Raw genomic sequence first — 23,146 nt, forward strand, 5'->3', positions numbered from 1 at the left:
CTTCTCCTCCTGCCCCCAATCCCTCCCAGCATCAGAGTCTTTTCCAGTGAGTCAACTCTTTGCATGAGGTGGCCAAAGTACTGGAGTTTCAGCTTTAGCATCATTCCTTCCAAAGAAATCCCAGGGCTGATCTCCTTCAGAATGGACTGGTTGGATCTCCTTGCAGTCCAAGGGACTCTCAAGAGTCTTCTCCAACACCACAGTTCAAAAGCATCAATTCTTCGGTGCTCAGCCTCCTTCACAGTCCAACTCTCATATCCATACATGACCACAGGAAAAACCATAGCCTTGACTAGACGGACCTTTGTTGGCAAAGTAATGTCTCTGCTTTTGAATATGCCATCTAGGTTGGGCATAACTTTCCTTCCAAGGAGTAAGCGTCTTTTAATTTCATGGCTGCAGTCACCATCCGTAGTGATTTTGGAGCCCAGAAAAATAAAGTCTGACACTGTTTCCACTGTTTCCCCATCTATTTCCCATGAAGTGGTGGGACCGGATGCCATGATCTTCGTTTTCTGAATGTTGAGCCTTAAGCCAACTTTTTCACTCTCCACTTTCACTTTCATCAAGAGGCTTTTGAGTTCCTCTTCACTTTCTGCCATAAGGGTGGTGTCATCTGCATATCTGAGGTTATTGATATTTCTCCTGGCAATCTTGATTCCCGCTTGTGTTTCTTCCAGTCCAGCGTCTCTCATGATGTACTCTGCATATAAGTTAAATAAACAGGGTGACAATATACAGCCTTGACGAACTCCTTTTCCTATTTGGAACCAGTCTGTTGTTCCATGTCCAGTTCTAACTGTTGCTTCCTGACCTGCATACTTAAGTAGCATCATATTTTAGACTCATACAGATGTGAAAACTTTTAAAAAGTTGAATTTTAGGTAACTTTGTTTAGGCATGTGGTTGGGTCCAGAGCTAATAAAGTATTATATAACTAAGATATTTCTAAGTTTGATCTCTTAAGTACTTGGGAGGGTCAGCACTATTGTTTATTATTGCCCTGCTTGTTTCTGAATTATCAGTGTTAGATAGAATTTGGCATTACTTTAGGAAGTTCTTAAACGTTGAAGGAGTGAATAAATGAAATGAATACCAAATGTAGGATATATGTTATCTCTTTCTCTTTTTTTTCTTTTGCTTTTAAAGTTAGGATTTTGGAACAGTTTCCATATGAAACGTGTGTGTATATATATGTGTATATGTGTATGTGTGTGTGTGTGTGTGTGTGTGTATAATCTGATCTCTATTTTATTTTATAATCACACAAACTGTCCCTTTCCTTACCTGTTTCTGTAAGGTCAAATCCACTAGGGATCAGGCTTTGGCTGAACGGTGTCTGGATGCTCTGACTGCATGTGCTGCCAGTGGAGATGGGAATATTCTCGCTCTTGCTGTGGATGCAACTCGAGCAAGGTAAAGGATATATAAGTTGGAAGTTTTCCAAATACTAAAAGTTGACCAGTTTAGTTTTTCAGAATCAGTCTTAAATAAGAGATTGATTCTATAAACCATGTGAACCTCAAAGAAAATAATTGGAAACCAAAATAAAATTAATTCTTGTTTTGTTTTTTTTTTTTTTAAATATCTGTGCTTTAAAAACATTCATCCATTTTGCATGGAGTATATTAATAGCTGTATTTCCCTGTGGCTCAGGACGTTTGAAGCTCTTGTAATATCACTGATTTACAGGTTCAAATTTGATGTTCTCTCAAGTATAGGAAGACATTATTATGCTCACAGTAAGCAAACCTGCCCTTTGTCAAAGGTGGACAGTATCTCTTTCTTTCTGAGCTGTGTACTATGTAGACATCTTTGCCTTATAGAACATGCAGAAAAGCAAGTGACCCACAAAATCTTTTCTCCCAATATATGATAATGTCACTAAAGAAATTGGTTTTGCTTTTATTGTTTATTGCTTAATATAATTAATATAATGAACTTTTAAGTTGTTTCAGCTGCTTAAGGGATAGAATGAATAGTATGTTACTTTTTTGTTTGTTTTTCAGTTTTAATTTCTTAAAAGAAATAAGAAGACTTCTCTGCTTAAAATCCTTCAATGTTCTCCCATTTCTTTTCAATTAAAACCTAATCTTACTATGACTTGTAAGACGGCTGAATGTAACTCTTGCCTACTTCTCTGACCTTGTCTTATCCTGCTTCCTTTATTAGTGTCCCCAATTACCTTCTTTCTATTTTTAGCCCATAAAATATATTTTCCTACTTCTCAGAGTCATTCATTTGGCATTTCCTTTTTCAAACACTTTTCCCTCTTATGTTCCCTTGAGTTTCTCTTTCTCATCATTTAGATCTTAGTTCAAAAGCTGTATCTTCATGTCTTCAACTGCTTTAAAACAGCTTTCCCAAGCACCTCATTCTATTTTTCCTATTTTAATGTCTTCATAGTACTTATTACCATATGAAATTAATTTATTTGTTTGTTAGTGTACTGTGTGTATATTCTGACTGGATGATATGCTCTGCAAGGGTCAGTCAGTTAGTCAGTCAGTCAGTCATTTCAGTCGCTCAGTCATGTTCAACTCTCTGCGACCCCATGAATCGCAGCACGCCAGGCCTCCCTGTCCATCACCAACTCCCGGAGTTCACTCAGACTCACGTCCATCGAGTCAGTGATGCCATCCAGCGTTTTTTTTTGTTGTTGTTGTATTTATCACTATATCCTAGCACTTGCCAGTGCTTGCCCCATATTAGGTACTCAGTACATGTTGAATGAATTAATAAACAAAAATGGAATATGCTATTAATAAAAGATTTACTTTTTGTCAAAAAAATCTCACTGGGAATATTGCTCTTTGCCTATTTATATTGCTTAGCAGTGAATTGCTCAGTAATCTTTAGATACTTGTCTATTAGTAGTTTTTAGGTCATTTGGTCATTTTTCAGTTGACAAATGTTGAAAGAGATCACATTGTATAAAGGCATCCAGAGTATTTTTTTTTAATAAGTATTCTGAGGAAAGATGCAGTCATGAATGCGGTAAAGAGCATTCAGATTTAGGTTTTTGACAGCCTATTTTTGACAGAGGTAATAAAATATGTCTAAGTATATTGAATATTAAGATAAATATTATATCCCAAATAGTGATGTTATCAGAACCTCCATTTAATATTTTAGATGTACAGTTGGAGAAATCACATATGCCATGAAAAAGGTATTTGGTGAACATAAAGCTAATGACCGTATGGTGAGTGGAGCCTATCGCCAGGAATTTGGAGAAAGTAAAGAGATAGCATTTGCTATCAAAAGGTAATGTGTGAGATTTCTTAAACTAGAATGTCATCTTTTCTGTTAACACAATCCTCATGTATCTACTGTGGGCTTAATTTTCTCACATACAACTGGAAAATATTGGTATTTGACTTATACTTTGCTCCTTAATCTGTAGCTTTACTATAATAATATTTTGAACTTTGACCATAGTCCCCTTTAAGAGTTTCTCATTTAAAGCAAATGTTTGTTTAATGTTGATATTGCTTCACATCCTCCAGGGACTTAGATTTCAATCTCCTTAAGATGGTACACTTTTATATTTGCTTAAATTTTATTTATATTGTTTAATCACTCAAATAATTATAAAATCTTTACTTTTCCTATTTGAAAGTAAATATTTGGTTGCCATCTATGAATAAGTTAAAATCAGTCATTACTGAACTGATAGTAAGTAACATGGTCCAACATGAGTTGGAAATATGAATTAATATAAATTGATCATGTTTCTGTAGTGTGAGTAGTACCTTCCTGATGATTGGTTTTCTCAACCTCTGTAATAAATTTTCCACAATTATGTCTCTACTCATATATGAGGTAAATATCAGAACAACCAAGGTGAAAGTCATCAAAATGGCACGTGTTTTTTTCTTTTAACAAAAGTAAATTTGTTTCTTAGTGCTTTTTCATCTGGGGTGTACATTTATTGACTTAAGCAAGAAACTATTTTGATTATACATTATCATAACATATCACATTGAGGCCACTTGGAGGAGTTCACACTTGTGAGTGGTAAGTGAGATATGGACAGTCCAAAACAGCTAGTGAGTCAAGTATATGTATAAATAATTCTGAAGGCGTTTTTTAGTTAATATTTTACTATTTCTGCATATTGTACTCTGGAGACTGTCTTAAGAAGTTGTAAAGTTGTTTTTTCATATTGCTTCACTGTGATGTTCTCAGTGTTACAGGCTTAGAGTCTTTCAAATTTTCTTCTAGGGTGGCAGATGGTAAACATACTCAGGCTTTAATTGAGTTCTTGATGTAAAACAAAGATATTAATAAAATATGAATAAACAGATTAGTTGTTTTTATATAAACTTGAAAGATATGCTGCAAATAAATTATAGTTTTATATCTTACCTTTGGGCAATTATTATATAACTGTTATATTTTATTTTATTTAATTTTTTGGTATCTAATGCCTTTATTCTCATTTTTATTTGCTAGCTCCTTAAATATAACTCTTCTACAACATCATAATCTTGAAGGTCTGTGATGCTATTTCTTTACTGACTTCCTGTCCTGAAGGTTTCTTTCTAGAAGTGATACTCACACCTGCTAACACTAAACTGTCTTTTCTTTTTTTTTTTTTTTAGGACTCTTAAGCCTTAAAATATATTTTAAAATGTTCCTTAGGGTTGAGAAGTTCATGGAACGTGAAGGTCGCAGACCTCGTCTTCTTGTGGCAAAAATGGGACAAGATGGACATGACAGAGGAGCCAAAGTTATTGCTACAGGATTTGCTGATCTTGGTTTTGATGTGGATATTGGTCCTCTTTTTCAGGTATTGAAAACTGTTGGGAGGAGTTTCAAGTCCTGTTGTTATATGCTGCAGATAGGCCAACTGGAATGAAGACTACAGAGTATTCATTGAATTTTTACTGGGAAAGAAGTGCACCTTACTCAAGAGACTCAGCCTTTAAGTCTCCCATTAGAGTTTCCCATTTGGGATTTTAAGATATTACTCAGAAAAGCTAGAAAAAATTTTTACGATAGTTAGCCCAGACTTCTGGGTATGTGTTCTTAAACTGTATTGCTAGATAAATATGTAAATGTGTTTAGAGTCTCACACGATTAAGGTGAGTTTTGTTACGAATCTCAACTATATTTAAGATTAAATGAATCGTATACAATGTATTTAGTTTGCTTTCAGTCTTCTAAGTTGAATACTTTTCCATTCTTCTTTCTTACTCACAATTTGCTATCTCTTTGCTTTAGTTTGTTTGCTTATTTTAAATCACAATCAAATATAATGCAAATATTTAGTGGTTAGCTTTTAGGAAATGTTTTTTTCATAAAGTAAAATAATTTTTAAAAATTGTTGTCAGCCATTGGAACCTAAAGGAATTTTACAAATAATTGAAAGTTCATTTCCCCATTAAATACCATCTCTAAAAATTTAATTTGTCTTTTAGTACCATCAGCTTTGTTGCCATAATTCTGCATCATTTTAAAAAATAGTTATAGTTATCTGTGGCTAAAGGTACAATCATGTAGTACTCTGATGACTGATTTAATAAAAATAATAGATTTGATGTTTTTAAAATTGCAACATTTGATAATTTCCAGTTTGACTTATATAAACATAAGGCCTGGAACTGAATTATTCAAATGGAGTTTTAATCTAATAAATTTTGGTAGCATGGATGATATGAATAACAAATTATGCTTAAATTAAATGCCTTATCTTTAAGAAATGAATAGCAAGAATATGCACATTTTTAAAAGGTTTTAATTTCATGTTAATATTTTTTGCAGACTCAAGGTTTTACCAATATATGACTTTCCTCAGGATCTTCTTAAATGTAGTTCCATTCATGAGTATAGAATCATTTGTTTTTGCACTAAAACTACAAGTCTTAAAATCTTGCCAAACTCCAAGAAAATTCACAAATTTTTATAGTATTTTTTCTGCTTATAATTATGCAGTGGTTTCTCAGATGGCCTTATTCTTCCCAATTGTCTTGATTTACATTATATGTATGAGAGACATGGAGATAACTTTTTTTTAATATGAAATGATTTAAATTCATGTACATTGTCAAAGCAATGTCATGAACTCATAACAAAGGAGATATGATCTTTGTTAATTCATAATTGAATGTTTGAAAACATCCTTTATAATTTTATATCCCAGTAGTAAACTAAGATAATAAATAAGAGACATGGCCTCACCTGAACCATCCCTTCTCTTGTTTATGCACTTCCCTGGTTGCTATAGCTCCTTAACTAGTTTCTACAGTTCTCCTGTTATTTTGCTCCATGAAGTAAAAATGAGATTGTCAGTTGTTCAGATGTGTCTGACTCCATGTGTCTTGACCCCATGGATGTGTCTTGACCCCATGGACTGTAGCTTGCCTGGCTCCTCTGTCCATGGAATTCTCCAGGAAGAATACTAGAGTGAGTAGCCATTCCCTTCTCCAGGAGATCTTCCTGAACCAGGGATTGAATGTGCATCTCCTGCATTGCAGGCAGATTCTTTTACTCTCTGAGCCACCAGGGAAGCCCTATTTTGCTCCATATATTACTGTTAATTTCACATTTCCATGGGAGAACAAGGTCCTGGTGCTTCGTAGTCCACCATCTTCTGTCTTCTCATTCAGTTTTAATCCTAAGGTTCACTTTTTTATGTTGCATTTTAAGTTCAGTCTTTAATTCTTTAGATCCTATCACATGTTACCTCTCTTTAATGTTGGTAATGAAGACAACAGATGTATTTTTTAAAAAATTATGATGACGAGATAATGTAGTTTGCCTATATCTCCCCTTTATCTTAAAGATTTTGCAGGGAACTTCATCTTGATATAACTTAACTGGTAAATGGTAGAGCTGGAAGCAGACACAGCACTGGTGTTTATACAACAATGGGATGAGGTGGTATTTGAGAATGGTGAAATATGAAGTTATGTTCACATCAAGATTTTTAATGAGCACAATTTTGGAACGTACACCGAAGTAGTTGTAACACTTTAGAAACACTTTTTGGGATTAATAATGATTTGCGTCTTTACTTTGTAACTGTTCAGACTCCCCGGGAGGTGGCCCAGCAGGCTGTGGATGCAGATGTGCACACTGTGGGTGTGAGCACCCTCGCTGCTGGGCACAAGACCCTAGTTCCTGAGCTCATCAAGGAACTCAACGCCCTTGGACGGCCAGATATTCTTGTCATGTGTGGGGGAGTGATACCACCGCAGGTATTTTCATCTCCTACATTTTCTAGTACTGTACTGGGACTGCTGAGTAACAGTAGTTTGTATGGAATTATTTAATTTACTGTATATTTTCTCTAAAAATGTGTTGCAGAGTTTGAGCCAAATTAGAACCAAATTATTTCCTAGTGCTTCTACTAAGTAAATTCTATAAAAGTGGTCAATGTTGTTTTCTCTTTAGACTGTATTGTAATTCAGTATGCATGCATGCATGCTAAGTTGCTTCAGTCGTGTCCAACTCTTTGTGACCCCATGGACTGTAGTCCGTCCTCTGTCTATGGGATTCTCTAGGCAAGAACACTGGAGTGGTTGCCATTACCTCCTTCAGGGAATCTTCCCGACCCAGGGATCGAACCTGCGTCTCTTAGGTCTACCTGCGTTGGCAGGCGGGTTCTTCACCACTAGCATCACCTGGGAAGCCCTCAGTATGCATAATTTAATAATATATAATGCTTCTATGAGAGAGTTGCCTCCCTACAAATTAGTCACCTAGATAGAGATCTGTCTTCTTCATATTCAGTAAGCACCGATGGAAAAGGAACAGGCTGAAAGTAATAACATCTCACAACTGGGAATAGAGAAGAATGGTGAACACACAGTGAGGATATCAGCCCTCCCCAGGGAAGGAGTGAACACCCCTCGTCCTGGCAGTGGAGTCAGTCCCTTAGTTGATCAGTCTGTAGCACTAGCTTCTGTTGTTTCAGAGTTGCTACCTTGTTCTTTTCCTCCATATCCCCATCCCTGAATGCTGCCCTAACTTAGCACTGTATCAGTTACATGGTCCTATAAAACCCTCCTTTTCATGAAGCTAATTCAATTGGGATATAGTTTTCTGAGAGCCAAAAACACCTAATTCAGAAATAAATGGAATCAGCCTGTCCTGAAAATTATGGCTGAATGGAGATGTGGATTCTAGAACAAGAATGTGGATCCTCTTAGGAAAAGATAAATGGATGCTAGGTAACAATAATGTTAATTAATTTATTAAGGAGACAGGGAGCTGTCCACATATGACCTTGTGCTGTGAGGGCTTAGTTGCTTAGTCATGTCCCACTCTTTGTGACCCTGTGGACTGTAGCCCACCAGACTCCTCTGTCCATGGGGATTCTCCAGGCAAGAATACTGGAGTGAGTTGCCATGTCCTCCTTCCGGGGATCTTCCCAACCCAGGGATCAAACCCAGGTCTCCCACATTGCAGGTAGATTTCTTCACCATCTGAGTCACCAGGGAAGCCTGTGAATACTGGAGTGGGTAGCCTATCCCTTTTCCAGGGGATCTTCCCGACCCAAATATATGACCTTACCAATCAGTTAAAATAGTTAAGATATAACCTGGGTCTATTTCCAATCCAGTTTTTAATGATATCAAATTGTGTTTTTACTGAGAATGGAAAAAATATTGAGTTACAAGAACTATAAATGAGATTGCTCCTAAGTAAATGACCATATGTACTACAAAGACCCCACTATTATATAGCAGGAATCTGTCAGTGAAGTGTGACCTTGTGCCCATGTTTTCAGTTTTTCTCCTTCTGTTACAATTCAGAATATAAAATAATGAATGTATACACTACTTATGAAATGAGAAAATACATATGTATGAGCTTGTGAGGTTGGTTATAATGTGGGACTGGCAACCCAGCTGTATATTACTTTCTAACAACACAGTACTTAATGTGGTATAGTCACCACAAAAGTGATTTTGTTCCCTGGTGGCTCAGATGGTAAAGGATCTGCCTCCAGTGCGGGAGACCCACCCAGGTTTAGTCCCTGGATGGGGAAGATCCCCTGGAGAAGAGAATGCCTACCCACTCTAGTATTTCTGGAGAAGAGAATGCCTACCCTCTCTAGTATTCTTGAGAATTCCATGGACAGACGAGCCTGGTGGGCACAGTCCATGGGGTCACAGAGTCAGATACGACTGAGTGACTATTTAATTTTTATTAGTCAACACAAAACTATTTTTGTTAGCACCTTTGCCTCTTATTTTGATAAGTATAGTTTATTATTTGAGAATATAAAGGGCTTTAATTCTTTATTACTGTCTGACTATGGAACACTTGATCTGTATTGCAGTTTTAGAGCCCATAATATGAATACCTAAGCTCTTAGGCATGATATTAAAATGTAAGACTCAAAATAATTAGGCAGTACACAGTAGCGGCATTGAAATACAAATTTATGCCAGCCTGGATGGTAGGGGTTTGGGGGAGAATGGATATATGTATACGCATGGCTGAGTCCCTTTGCTATTCATCTGAAGCTACCACGACATTCTTAATTGGTTATACCCCAAATACAAAACGTTTTTGATTTAAAAAAAAACAAATTGAGAAGAAATGCAGGCCTGTAATACAAGGGGCTGACACTTTCAAGACGTATATATCATAGAAGTCTCTGGATATTTAAATTACCTAGAACATCTGTGGAGAAGGCAATGGCACCCCACTCCAGTACTCTTGCCTGGAAAATCCCATGGGCAGAGGAGCCTGGTGGGCTGCAGTCCATGAGGTCGCTAAGAGTCGGGCACGACTGAGCGACTTCCCTTTCACTTTCCACTTTCATGCATTGGAGAAGGAAATGGCAACTCACTCCATTATTCTTGCCTGGAGAATCCCAGGGACAGAGGAGCCTTAGCGGGCTGCCATCTATGGGGTCGCACAGAGTTGGACACGACTGACGAGACTTAGCAGCAGCAGCAGCAGAACATCTGTAGGTGTCTGCCATGCTTTTTCCTCTTGAGTTTAAAGACGAAGGATCATTTTTTATAATGACACACTTGTGTGTTAATATGGGCATCTTTTTTTAATATAATGATATCAGTTAACACCCATGCATTTTTCTCATTACTTGTTTTCAGTAAATATATAAAATGTTGCTATTATTCAGCTGAAAGTCTCTTAGCTTTTAAATTAGAGAGCACTAATGTATGGCTGTTAATCAAAATGATTTAACCATTGCCATTGTGGAGCTTATAGCAATAAGACATGTAAAGTGCCAATGCAGACTTATGGTATTATAAGAATATTACAAGGAAATAATAGAGACAGAAAAGAAGTAGTTAGGGGATAATTGGCATGACCATGTAATCTATCATCTCATGTGATCAATTTTGAGAATGAAAAATGGATACTACTGAAAAGGGTGTTGCAAAAACAAATAATTCAATTAAAAACTGGGCAGAGGATCTGAATAGACATTTTTTCAAAGAAGACAAATGGTCAACAGGTACATGAAAAGATGCTCAGCATTACTAATTATCAAGGATGTGCAAATCAAAACCACAATGAGATATCACCTCATATCAGAATAGCTGTCATAAAAAAGACAAGAAATAACAGGTGTTGTCAAGGATATGTAGAAAAGGGAACTCTTATGCACTGTTGGTGGGAATGTAAATTGGTGCAGCCACTATGGTGAACAGTACAGAGATTTTTCAAAAAGTTAAAAATAGAGCTACATATGATCCAGCAATCCTAATGCTGGATATTTATCTGAAGAAAACAAAAACACTAGCTTGGTATATATTCACCCCCTCCCATGTTCATAGCAGCATTATTTATAGTAGCCAAGACATGGAAATAACCTAAATGTCCATCAGTGGATGAATAAGTAAAGAAAATGTGACACATACACATACACAGAGGAATATCATTCAGCCATAAAAAAATTCTTGCCATTTATGACAACGTGGGTGGACCTTGAGGGCTTTATACTAAGTGAAATAAGTCAGACAGAAATACAAATACGGCATGATCTTATATGAAAGAACAGTTGCTAGAGGCAGCAGGTAGAGGGTGGGTGAAACGAGCAAAGGGGGCCAAAATTACAGACTTTCAGTTATAAAAAATAAATAAGTTCTGGGAATATATGTACAGTGTGGTGACCATGGTTAATAGTACTACTAAGTCACTTCAGTCGTGTCTGACTCTGTGCAACCCCATAGACGGCAGCCCACCAGGCTCCCTGTCCCTGGGATTCTCCAGGCAAGAGCACTGGAGTGGGTTGCCATTTCCTTCTCCAATGCGTGAAAGTGAAAAGTGAAAGTGAAGTTGCTCAGTCGTGTCCGACCCTCAGCGACCCCGTGGACTACAGCCTTCCAGGCTCCTCCGTTCATGGGATTTTCCAGGCAAGAGCACTGGAGTGGGGTGCTACTTCCTTCTTCGGGTTAATAGTACTGTACTGCATATTTGAAAGTTACTAAGAAAGTAGTATGTAACTAAGTAGTAACTTAGAGACCAAGGACTAAGGACATTGTTGTTGTTGTTTGGTTGCTAGGTAGCGTCCGATTCTTTTGCTACCCCATGACTTTAGACTTCCAGGCTCCTCTGTCCATGAGATTTCTCAGGCAGGAATACTGGAGTGGGTTGCCATTTCCTTCTCCAAGAGATCTTCCCAACCCAGGGATTGAACCCACGTCTCTTGCATTGGCAGAGGGATTCTTTACCACTGAGCCACCAGGGAAACGCTTAAGGACATAGTACTAAGAAACTAAGAGAATTACTAAGAGCTCACAGTGTTACATGGTTTTCAGTAAATCTTAAAAGTTCTAAACTCATATGTGCACACACAAAATTTTTTTACTTATTTATGGTAATAGATGTTAACTAGATCTACCACGGTGATCATCTTACAGTGTATGCACATACTGAATCATTAGATTGTACACCTGAAACTAATGTCCATTATAGCTAAAAAAAAACCACAAAAAACAACAGAAAAAAAAACTCATGGAAAAAAGGTATTGCAATAGAAAGCACAAGCCAGGATGTCCTGGAAATATGATCACCCTAGTGAATGAGGATTGGGGCTTTAAAGCATCTCCTCAACTTGATATTATAGCTACAAATACTCTGATGTTGAAACAGTCTAAAGCCTGGAACAGTACTTGTGCCCTGGGAATCTTTTCACTCAAACTTTGTCTTTAAAACAAACAAACAGCAGCAACAACAACAGAGAATTTTTTTCAAATGAGTTAACATGAGTTTGAACAAACTCCAGGAGATAGTCAAGGATAGGGAAGCCTGACGTGCTGCAGCCCATGGGGTCACAAAGAGTTGGACACAGCTGAGTGACTGAACAACAACAACAATTTTCATTTATAGAAAATCTAATTCCAGCATGAAGCCAAATTCAAAGTACTGCCATTCCCTAACTGCAGACAAAGCACCTTGGAGGAAATAAGTAGCCTTGTAAATCTGAACCTATAATGTGATACTGAATTTAACACAAATAATGGCAAGTGGTAAAAATTTAGGTAAGGTAATATGGTGTAGGGTCCAGAAGTTTTCAGCTGGTGGACCATGCAGCTTCCCACCACAAACAAAACACTGAGGTTTTGGAAAATGAGCAGAATGTCTTTTATTCTTTTAATGTCTTGGAGGGTAAGGGTCAGGGTTAGGCAGGCCCAGTCATGGAGGATTTTTCAGCCCCAAATGCCAGTAGTGTATCACATAACAAAGTTTGAGGCACTGAGGATAAAGAAGAAAGGACAGCATTCATTGTCCTTTTGTTTCACTTTCTTGAAATAGAAATATTGTCTCTTTTATTAATAAAATAAATTCTTTCAACAGGATTATGAATTTCTGTTTGAAGTTGGTGTTTCCAATGTATTTGGTCCTGGGACTCGAATTCCAAAGGCTGCCGTTCAAGTGCTTGATGATATTGAAAAGTGTTTGGAAAAGAAGCAACAGTCTATATAACATCCTGTTTTGGGGTTAGCTTTTTTCTGATCTATTCTTTCAGTAATGATCAAAGAGGCCATGTTCTTCAAATTATTCAACACCTAATATGTGCTTTCCTGAAAGCTTTACATGAAAATACCTGACTTATAAGAATGCTGTCATGCTATGTGTATGTGTATAGTTTCATTTTAATTTTAAAAATTAAAATTATCCTTAAAAACTCTGTAATACATGCTGAGTACTTTGTCAGACACTTGAGAGAAAGGTATTATTTTTAACAGTTGTGATATTTCTTTGAAATATTTCTTATAAATCTGCTTACTTTCTATTTTAAGAATTAAACAATACCTGAAGCAATCTGACTAGTCCTATTCTTTCAGTGTAGTTCAGTTTAGTCGCTCAGTCATGTCCGACTCTTTGCGACCCCATGAACCGCAGCACGCCAGGCCTCCCTGTCCATCACCAACTCCCGGAGTCCACCCAGACTCATGTCCATTGAGTCGGTGATGCCATCCAACCATCTCATCCTCTGTCATCCCCTTCTCCTCCCACCTTCAATCTTTCCTAGCATCAGGGTCTTTTCCAATGAGTCAGCACTTCACATCAGGTGGCCAAAGTATTGGAGTTTCAGCTTCAACATCAGTCCTTCCAGTGAACACCCAGGACTGATCTCCTTTAGGATGGACTGGTTGGATCTCCTTGCACTCCAAGGGACTCGTAAGAGTCTACTCAACACCACAGTTCAAAAGCATCAATTCTTGGGCGCTCAGCTTTCTTTATAGTCCAACTCTCACATGCATACATGACTACTGGAAAAACCATAGCCTTGACTAGTCATATTCTTTAATTTAGTTTTAACTGACTTAAAAACCAGAATATATAATCCATATGTAAATACAGTAATTATACCTATTCTTGGCAAAAATAGTAGGAATATTTATGATGGGAATATATTGTGATTGTGGCCCTCAGTCAAATTCTACCAGAATTACTTTGATACAGGTATTAAGTCAGACCCAAAGTTGGAATGGGGAGGCAGAAAAGAAATGGCAGAAATTCTTTAGGTGACTTTGCTTTTATCTTAGACATGAACATGTGACCCTGTTATTTCTGGGCTTGGCTTAAGACCCAGGAGAGTGGATCTTCATGAGTAGTCCCTAAAATGAAAGTTCTTAGGCTCTTAGGATGACTTCCTCCAGAATGATGATATGAGCTAAGAGTGTAGAAGGGCTATTGTGTATGCAATGTCTCAGCTCAAATTAGTGAGATGGGAAAAAAGTGGTGAATTCCTTCTTTCCCTACCTTTTGTTTTTGTTCAGGCCTTTAGCAGATTTCATGGTGCTTACTCACATTGGGGAGGGCAGTCTACTTTGCCAAGTCCACTAACTCAAATGCTAATCTTATCTAGAAACACACTCACAGACACACCTAGAAGTAATGTTTAATCTGGGTACCCCATTGAGTTAACATGTAAAATTAACTATCACAGAGCCCTTTGACACTGCCGACGGAGATGCACAATTATGCAGCTACTATGGAGGAGGAAATGGCAGATCACTCCAGCATTTTTGCCTGGAGAATCCCATGGACAGAGGAGCCTGTTGGGCTACAGTCCATGGGGTTGCTAAGAGTTAAACACAACTTAGCAACTAACCACCACCATCGAAGATGACAGTGCTCAAAAAAATTAAACAGAATTACCATATCACCCAGCAGTTCTACTTCTGGGTATATATCCAAAAGAATTCAGAGCAGGGACTCAAACAGATACTTGTACATTAATATGTGTGTATTAATGTTCATGGCAGCATTATTTACAGTAGCCAAAAGGTGGAAGCAACTAAGTGACCACTGACAGATGAATGAATAAGCAAAATGTGATAAATACATACAATAGAATACTATTCAACCTTAAAAAGGGAATTCTGACACATAACAGATGAATCTTGAAAACATTATGCTAAATGAAATACTTCAGTCACAAAAGGACAAATATTGAATGATTTCATTTACGTATGCATGCACGCTAAATCACTTCAGTCCTGTCCAAATCTTTGCAACTCTATGGACTATAGCCTGCCAGGCTCCCCTGTCCATGGGATTCTCCAGGCAAGAATACTGGAGTGGGTTGCCATGCCCTCTTTCAAGGGATCTTCCCGACCCAGGGATTGAACCTGTGTCTCTTATATCTCCTGCATTGGCAGGCAGGTTCTTTACCACTAGCGCCACCTGGGAAGCCCAATTTCACTTATATGAGGTATTATACCTAGAATAGTCAAATACATACAGCCAGAAAGTAGAATGGTACTTGCTAGGGCCTGGAGAGAACAGGGAATGGGGAATTAATGTTTAATGAGTATAGAGGTTCAGTTAGGGAAGATAAAAAAGTTCCAAAGATGAATTGTGATAATTGCACAATATAAATGTATTTAAAGCCACAGAAATATATGCTTAAAAATGGTTAACATGGTAAACTTCATACTGTGTATGTGTGCTGCATGCTAAGTCGCTTCAGTCATGTCCAACTCTGTGACCCTATGGGCTGTAGCCCACCAGGCTCCTCTCTCCCTGGGGTTTTCCAGGCAGGAATACTGGAGTGGGTTGCCATGCCCTCCTCTAGGGGATCTTCCCAGCCCCGGGATCAAACCCACATTGATAGGTGGGATCTTTACCGCTAGTGCTACCTGGGAAGTGCTTATGTGGTATGTTTTTACCACCATTAAAAATATTTAGGATAACCCTGGCATATGGCATCTGTTTTATAAATGTTAGGGTTATTATTTTAAAAGGAATGAATGCTAAGGCATGAAACTGGAAAGATAGGCAGGGGCTGAACTCATACAGCGGCTTGTACAGTTAAGGGTTTCAGACTTTATCCTGAAGATAAAGATAATCATATAAGGATTTTTACCAGGGAAATAATCTGATGAGATTTGAATTTTAGCACAGCAGCTGTGTGAAGGATGCCTTTTAATGGAGGTAAGACTGGAGATAAGAGACTGTTACAATAATATACCAGAGAAATTCTAAGTATCTAAGCTTATCTGCTTAGGTGCTGTTTGGAGATGGGAAGGATGGAGAGGCTATGATCTTATACTGGAATATTGAATTGACAGAATCTGACTTTTATCTAAAAAAAAAAAAGGTAGGCTCTTGATCCTTAGGTATTTGCTGTGTGGAATCTGCTGTTCTATCACTCATTTTAGTTGTTCTTTTGTGGGCTCTTTTTTAATGTGCAATGATTTCACAACTGGATACACAGACCTAATGTCAACATTAGGAAAAGGTTGAATTATAGGATTTGTTTTCTAATGATTTTTTGGGTCCATATCAGAGCTTTAGAAGCTTTTCTTTCTTTGGAAGTGTGTCGGGCTTTAGAATGATGTCTAAATTCTTTCCCTGCAATTTAATGGAAATTTGTGTTATATAAATATTATAGTAGTAATATCAAGCGGAGGAGAGGTTTGAAGAGGAAACCTTCAAACTTTCTGATTAAAACCTGCATGGAATCAGGAGAGATAAAGTAACATGAACAAAGGATGAATTCCCCCTCTGATTTCTGTTTCAGGGAGTGGGGAGTTTTGTAATGGAGGTAGGGGGGAGGGTTGTTAACAGTTCTATATTCACAGACAAGACTATGTTAGATGTAACTACCACCCTCCACTAGTATCTGTACATTCCTATCCACTTTATACTATTAAACAATCCTTTTTAAAAAACAGGTCCTGGTGGCTGGTGGTTTAGTTGGTAAGTCATATCCGACTCTGCGATCCCGTGAACTATTGCCCACTAGACTCCTCTCCATGGGATTTCCCAGGCAAGAATACTGGCGTGGTTGCCTTTTCCTTCTCCAGAGAATTTTCCCAACCCAGGGATTGAACCCATGTCTCCAGCATTGCAGGTGGATTCTTTACTGACTGAGCCACCAGGGAAGCCTATGTTAAAGCATAAATATGCTAGCATAGACCATGTTTGTTCTACCAGAATTATTTTTATTTTAAATAGGGGAAAAAACTTACCAAAGTGAGGAATACCTAAATAAACTTGTTGCTATTTGATAGATACTCAATAAAAATGATGAAGATGATGATGATGACAGCAACTAATGTTATTTCTACCAATCAATAAATCCTGACCCATTTTCAACAATTATGGACCATGCTTTAGACCATTTGACAAAGTTTGATTTTTATAACTAGCCTGAAGTTGAGAGATAATATATATACACACATTTGTTACTAAGATATTCTTGTCTAATTTGTGCTTATTATAAAAAATGTTCTCAGCATTCAAAAGTATTTTCAAAGAAGATTATTTTGGTTTTCCTGATGAAATATTGTTTTCTGACTCTCGGATCCTCCTTTTTATTTTATTTTATCAACTGTGCCTGTAGGTGTCTCCCTAAGTTCAGGGTTATTCTATTTCTCTGAAACAATATTTGAAATGATGCCCATTCTGGCAACCCATAGGTGCTATAAACACTCTCAGAAAATCTCTTTGATTATCTAGATACACCTAATGTCATCCTTGGTGATTGAGATCTGTGATAAAACTAAATGTTGGTGATCGTTTATGAACTGTGCTGCATTTGTGCTAACATGATTAGTTCATTAGTAGAAGCTAGAATATGACCTTGAATATGAGATTATTATTGACTTCTATTCAGTAAATCCATCCCTAATTCACACTAACTCATTTTAAGTTACTAATTCTTCATGACCTGTTTCCTCCCTCTGCATTCAAACCTCTTATTGTTATATTGACCTTCTCTTACTATTTACCATGAGATAGGAGAGTGATGATAATAACAGCATTCACACACAACAGAGTATACAAATTCCTTTAAAAAAGAGAAATGCAGACATTAATAACTTCTCTCAGGATTATTCGAATATCCTTTTGATTCTGAGATCATGGACAAAATATCAATTTGGATAAATGCTGTGAATTTGTGTAATGTATGGTTCTATTGGTTGACTTTCAATTGTTCTAATATGATATTACTTTAAAAAAATGTGCAAGATTTTCTGTGAAATAATCAAGCACTAAAATAGCCTCGAGCGTGTAGTAGAGTAACTGATGATATTCTCAGTTTTCTGGCCTATCTTTACTTCAAACAGCCTGTCCTATTAGTCTCCTTTAGTTTTCTCATTCTCGTTAGACCATATGGTCATCAGAGCGATGCTAGTGACAATTTTCTGTCAGATTAAATGGTTACCTGGACAATAAGTTTTGAAGGACACTAAGCAGATGGCTGTCTTTGCCTATAGCATGTTCTTTGGTTCAAGGCATCAAGACCTCTAAAAATATTCTTCAAAATTGCCAATACATCTGATCAGATCAGGTCAGATCAGATCAGTCGCTCAGTCGTGTCCGACTCTTTGCGACCCCACGAATCACAGCACGCCAGGCCTCCCTGTCCATCACCAACTCCCGGAGTTCACTCAGACTCACGTCCATCGAGTCAGTGATGCCATCCAGCCATCTGATCCTCTGTATTCATTTTATTGTGACTGGAGGAGCCTGATAGGCTGCAGTCCTATGGGGTCGTGAAGAGTCGGACACGACTGAGCAACTTCACTTTCACTTTTCACCTTCATGCATTGGAGAAGGAAATGGCAACTCACTCCAGTGTTCTTGCCTGGAGAATCCCAGGGACGGGGGAGCCTGGTGGGCTGCCGTCTATGGGGTCACACAGAGTCGGACATGACTGAAGCGACTTAGCAGCAGCAGCAGCAGTACCCCTCCTATTGTCTTGTGGCTTCTTCGTCGTCTTTGGATGTAGGGCATCTTTTTTGGTAGGTTCCGGCAGGTTTTTGTTGTTGTTGATGGTTGTTCAGCAGTTGGTTGTGATTTTGGTGTTTTTGTAAGGAGTCAGCTCATGTCTTTCTACTCTGCCATCTTGTGGTCAATCCTCGAAAGCCTAATATTCAGTTGACCATTATATTTGTTTCTGAAAGCATTGACTGAGAAGACTGCTACTAATTCTGCATGGGTTGTGGCACTGCCCAACTCCAGGGAGAGGCTTCTTTGTAGCCATGAGTTTTCATAGCCTTGCATACTTGGTATTGCTGTTTTCCACCTTGAAGGGGCGATAATGGCAAAGCCCATGTCAAATGTTTGTCTTAAGGATTAAATGAGATAATACGTGTAATGTGCTTTGAACTGTGCAGCTCACAGTGAAACACCAATGAGTGTTTTTCTATAGTAATTATTATACTTTATGCTAGCCTCAGTTCTAGCTCTTGGAAATAAAAATAATGTCTACATATGACGTGGCTCTTCTCAAGGAGATGGTAGCCAGTTTGCAGGAGACAAACTCATAGGAAGATTGTAACTGCATGATGTCAAGGAGATCTCATGTCATTTGTCTGAGAACACAAAATTTCTGACTCTCATCAAAGTCAGTATTCAGTTGGACAATTACTTTGTAGACCAAGAGAAGAAATAATCAACTAGTATGATTTCACAGATGCCACCCCCAAATACACTTTCTTGCATGGTTAGTAGTGCTAGAAATGCCTATAAAAGTAGGCCACATCTTTAATTCTAGTTAGAACTGAGAATAACTGTAAATAACTCTGGGAAACGTGTTGATAATTCATATTAGATGCTTTTACACACATGCATTTTGATCTGGGAAAGATTATAAAGAAACTAAGAGAGTAAAATGGGTATTTGTGTGAGTAGTAGAATGCGGGGAGTAGACAGAGAAGAAGGGAAAATTGAGGCACATCCTTTTTTTTTTTTTTCAAATTCAATCTCAGTCTCCACCAGAGAACAAACTCAGGCTTGGAGCAGTGAAAACTCAATCTTAATCACTGGACAACCAGGGAATTCCCAAGCCACATTCTTGCAATTGGTTCCCCTAAACAATGGGAAATTGGCAAAGTTTTTTGTTTTGTTTTTATCAGTTACCTGTGTATAACTTACGCTCTCATCCACTTTGCTATCCCACTATTCCCAATGGGTTTGCTGAGGCCAAATTTTATTCAAGAACCAGGAGACCCCAACATATATATGTCCAAAAGGATGCTTTCCTAAAGAGAATGTCAACAAGAACTGTGTGTTCCATAGAGAAAGAAAATATGTATGCTAGAGAATGCTGTATGTACATCTCCTCAATATAGACACATTTCCTCTGTCAAACTCTTTATTTTCATTAAATAGTTTGAGTATTTTTAACATGTATGTGTGCATGCATACGTGTGTGTGTGTGTACGTGTGTGCGTGCACACACAAGGGTGAAAAAACCTCTTTTACTTCTTATCTTTGCTGAGGGTCCACTAAATGGTATTGACCTACGTGCAGGTGATGTGGAAGCAAACTAATTGTGGGTACTGATGGGTATAAAGCTTTCTGTTTAAAAAAATTTTTTTGATTCAATAGGACACATTGAGCAGCTTGGGTGTGCCTGCAGCCTCTTCAGGGTCCCTGGGAAATGGGTGATGATAAGAGAACAGAATCTAAGCTCCTTTGACCTGTGTGCCCCGGGACGTTAGGTCAGGGCCGTTTGGGTCCCCACTGGGCCCCTAAGTAGAGCTCTCCACGTGGTTCCAGAAAAAGCACGGGAACCGAAGTGCCCCGCCCCGCCAGGTGGAAACAGACCCGGCGTGGACACCGCGTCTCGGGGCTTCCGGAATCCCCACCTGTAGTGCGGGAGGTCTGGAGGAGACTCTAAAATAGGCTGTACCCATGTCCTGGTGTTCTCCCCGGGGCCATCGCAGCTCAAAAGACTGATTGAGGAGAGTGAGCCGGGTCGGGGTCCCTGCCACTAGCCCTGAAGCTCTCTCACCCCGCCCCTGCGCCTTCCACGCTTTTGGCTCCGACTTCTGGCACCTTCCAGATTCCACCTGCCTGCCATCTTCTCCATCTCCTGGTCTCCCCTCTTTTCCATCTTCGATTCCCGCTGCCTTTTGGAACCTTTAGCTCGCCTTCCCATATCTGGGCACTCCGTCCCAGGCGGACCGGCGGGGACTTCTGAATCCTTGTAGCCTATCCTGCGAACCTGGAGCATCCCTCCCTGTGTTGCTCAAACCTTGCCAGATTCCTGGACAGCAATACGGTAGAAATGAGAATCTTCCACAAGGCTCTTATACAAGCACAGAATTTTATTAAAAGAGATAGCCTGTGCACAAGGGAGAAGAAAGCAGGGGGAAGAGAAGTGCCAGCTCCTTAGGGCAAGTTGCTTTTATAACACATGGAAGGATTTGTCTCATAGTCACTGGTAATTTCCAGAAATCGTCATACTTCTTTGATCAGCCTCAAGGGCCTCCAGGGTGGCTATCAGGAATGGGGAGTGCTTCTGTGAGGGGAAAGAAATGCAGGAAAATTTTCTGCAAGAAAGCACAGGAAGAGATAAGGTTAAAATCTATAAGCTTTTTGTCTTGGGGCAGCTAGGTATACTCATTAGTGTAACAGAGATAAAGTTAATCTTTTAAGCCTGTTTTTCCCTCCTCTGCGACTCAAGCCCCCCAGCGTCTTTATTCTTTAGCTTGCAAGGCCTCTGTTGCCCACGATCTTTTCTGGTGCTTTCCCCAAATATCTGTGCTCTTGTCTTTCTGTCTCAGATGCAGTCAGCGACTCCACTAGAGCCTGGGAAAGCGCTCCCCAACCCCACTCTGGGGACTTGGGCTGGGGAGGGGTGGCACCAGGGCAGAGGTCACCATCTGGGGTCCTCAGTTTCTAAGATTCAGATTCCAATATGAAAATGCATTTGTTTTTTTCTTTTCCTTCTGATGACCAAAGGGCTTCTCTAGATGTGTGGCATTTTAAAAAAAAAAGTATTTACTTTTTTTTGAACTGTAGTTGACAGACAATGTTGTGTTAGTTTCTGGTGTAAACTGATTTTATATATATATATATATATATATATGTGTACATAAATTCTTTTTCAGATTTTTTTTCCATTAAAGGTTACTGAAAGAAAGTGAAAGTGAAAGTTGCTCAGTTGTGTCCGACTTTCTGCAACCCCATGGACTATACAGTCCATGGAATTCTCTAGGCCAGAATACTAGAGTGGGTAGCCTTTTCCTTCTCTAGGAGATCTTCCCAACCCAGAGATCGAACCGAGGTCTCCTGCACTGCAGGTGAATTCTTTACCAGCTGAGCCACAAGGGAAGCCCAAGAATACTGGAGTGGGTAGCCTTTCCCTTCTCCAGCAGATCTTCCCAATCCAGGAATCAAACCAGGGTCTCCTGCATTACAGGCAGATTCTTTACCAACTGAGTTGTCAGGGAAGCCCTTATAGGTTACTGTAAGTTATTGAAGATAGTCCCTGTGTTACACAGTAGGTCCTTAATTGTTTATTTACTTTATATATAGTATAAAAAGTTTATTTACTTTATACTATATAAAGTTTATTTACTTAATACTATATAAAGTTTATTTACTTTATATATAGTATAGTGCTTGTGCTTAGTCACCCCGTTGTGCCTGATTCTTTGTGATCTCATGAACAGTAGCCCACTAGGCTCCTCTGTCCATGAGATTTTTCAGGCAAGAACACTGGAGTGAGTTGCCATTTCCTTCTCTAATATATAGTAGTATGTATATGTTACTCCCAAATTCCTAATTTATCCCTCCCCTCATCCCCTTTGGTAATCACAAGTTTATTTTCTATGTCTGTCTATTTCTGGTTTGTAAATTCATTTGTATGATTTTTTTAGATTCCACATATAAGTGATATCATATAATATTTGTATTTCTCTGTCTGACTTACTGCACTTCATATGGTCACCTTTAGGTCTGTCCATATTGCTGCAAATGGCATTATTTCATTCCTTTTTAATGACTGAGTAATATTCCATCACACACACACACACACACACACACACACACACACCCCCCTCTTGAGGCTTTTATGATTGTGTACCCAGGAGGCAGTCTCAGATCACGCTCAGTTAATCATGTCCAGCTGCGGAAAGAACATGGACTTGGACATTAGACTGACCCAGGTTCTAGTTTATTGTCGTTCCCGATGTCGGGTGGTAGGTAACTTCATCTACTCGTCCTGCTGAGCCTCAGTTTTCTGTATACTTTAATGCCCTCTTTGAATGTTTTGTATATGAACACAGGTCTCAAAGTAAACACTGAAGAATGTCAGTTTTACTTTCTTCAGGGAGAGGGAGAAAGCACAGTGTGGGTTGTCTAAGAAGACAATGGACACAATTTTTCATTCATTAAACTGGAAGGAAAAAAAACCAGATTTTCTACTTCATCTTGACTACTAAAGATATCAAAA

The 23,146-nt window shown here is 38.6% G+C and overlaps 1 protein-coding gene across 3 annotated transcripts in view; it reads left to right on the plus strand.

Annotated features, from left to right (window-relative positions):
• The window catches only part of MMUT (methylmalonyl-CoA mutase), a 37,732-nt gene extending 24,472 nt beyond the window's left edge, over window positions 1-13,260 (plus strand). For all 3 annotated transcript variants that reach the window (XM_014481257.2, XM_005905105.3, XM_070360725.1), the window contains exons 9-13: window positions 1,301-1,416; window positions 3,136-3,267; window positions 4,648-4,795; window positions 7,038-7,205; window positions 12,793-13,260. In XM_014481257.2, coding sequence (XP_014336743.1) covers window positions 1,301-1,416; window positions 3,136-3,267; window positions 4,648-4,795; window positions 7,038-7,205; window positions 12,793-12,921 — 693 coding nt within the window. In that variant the 3' untranslated portion in view covers window positions 12,922-13,260. The remainder of the gene's footprint in view (window positions 1-1,300; window positions 1,417-3,135; window positions 3,268-4,647; window positions 4,796-7,037; window positions 7,206-12,792) is intronic.
• Window positions 13,261-23,146: the final 9,886 nt, after the last annotated feature.

The sequence above is a fragment of the Bos mutus genome, chromosome 23 (genome assembly GCF_027580195.1).
Source record: "Bos mutus isolate GX-2022 chromosome 23, NWIPB_WYAK_1.1, whole genome shotgun sequence".
In the NCBI taxonomy this organism is placed as follows: Eukaryota; Metazoa; Chordata; class Mammalia; order Artiodactyla; family Bovidae; genus Bos; species Bos mutus.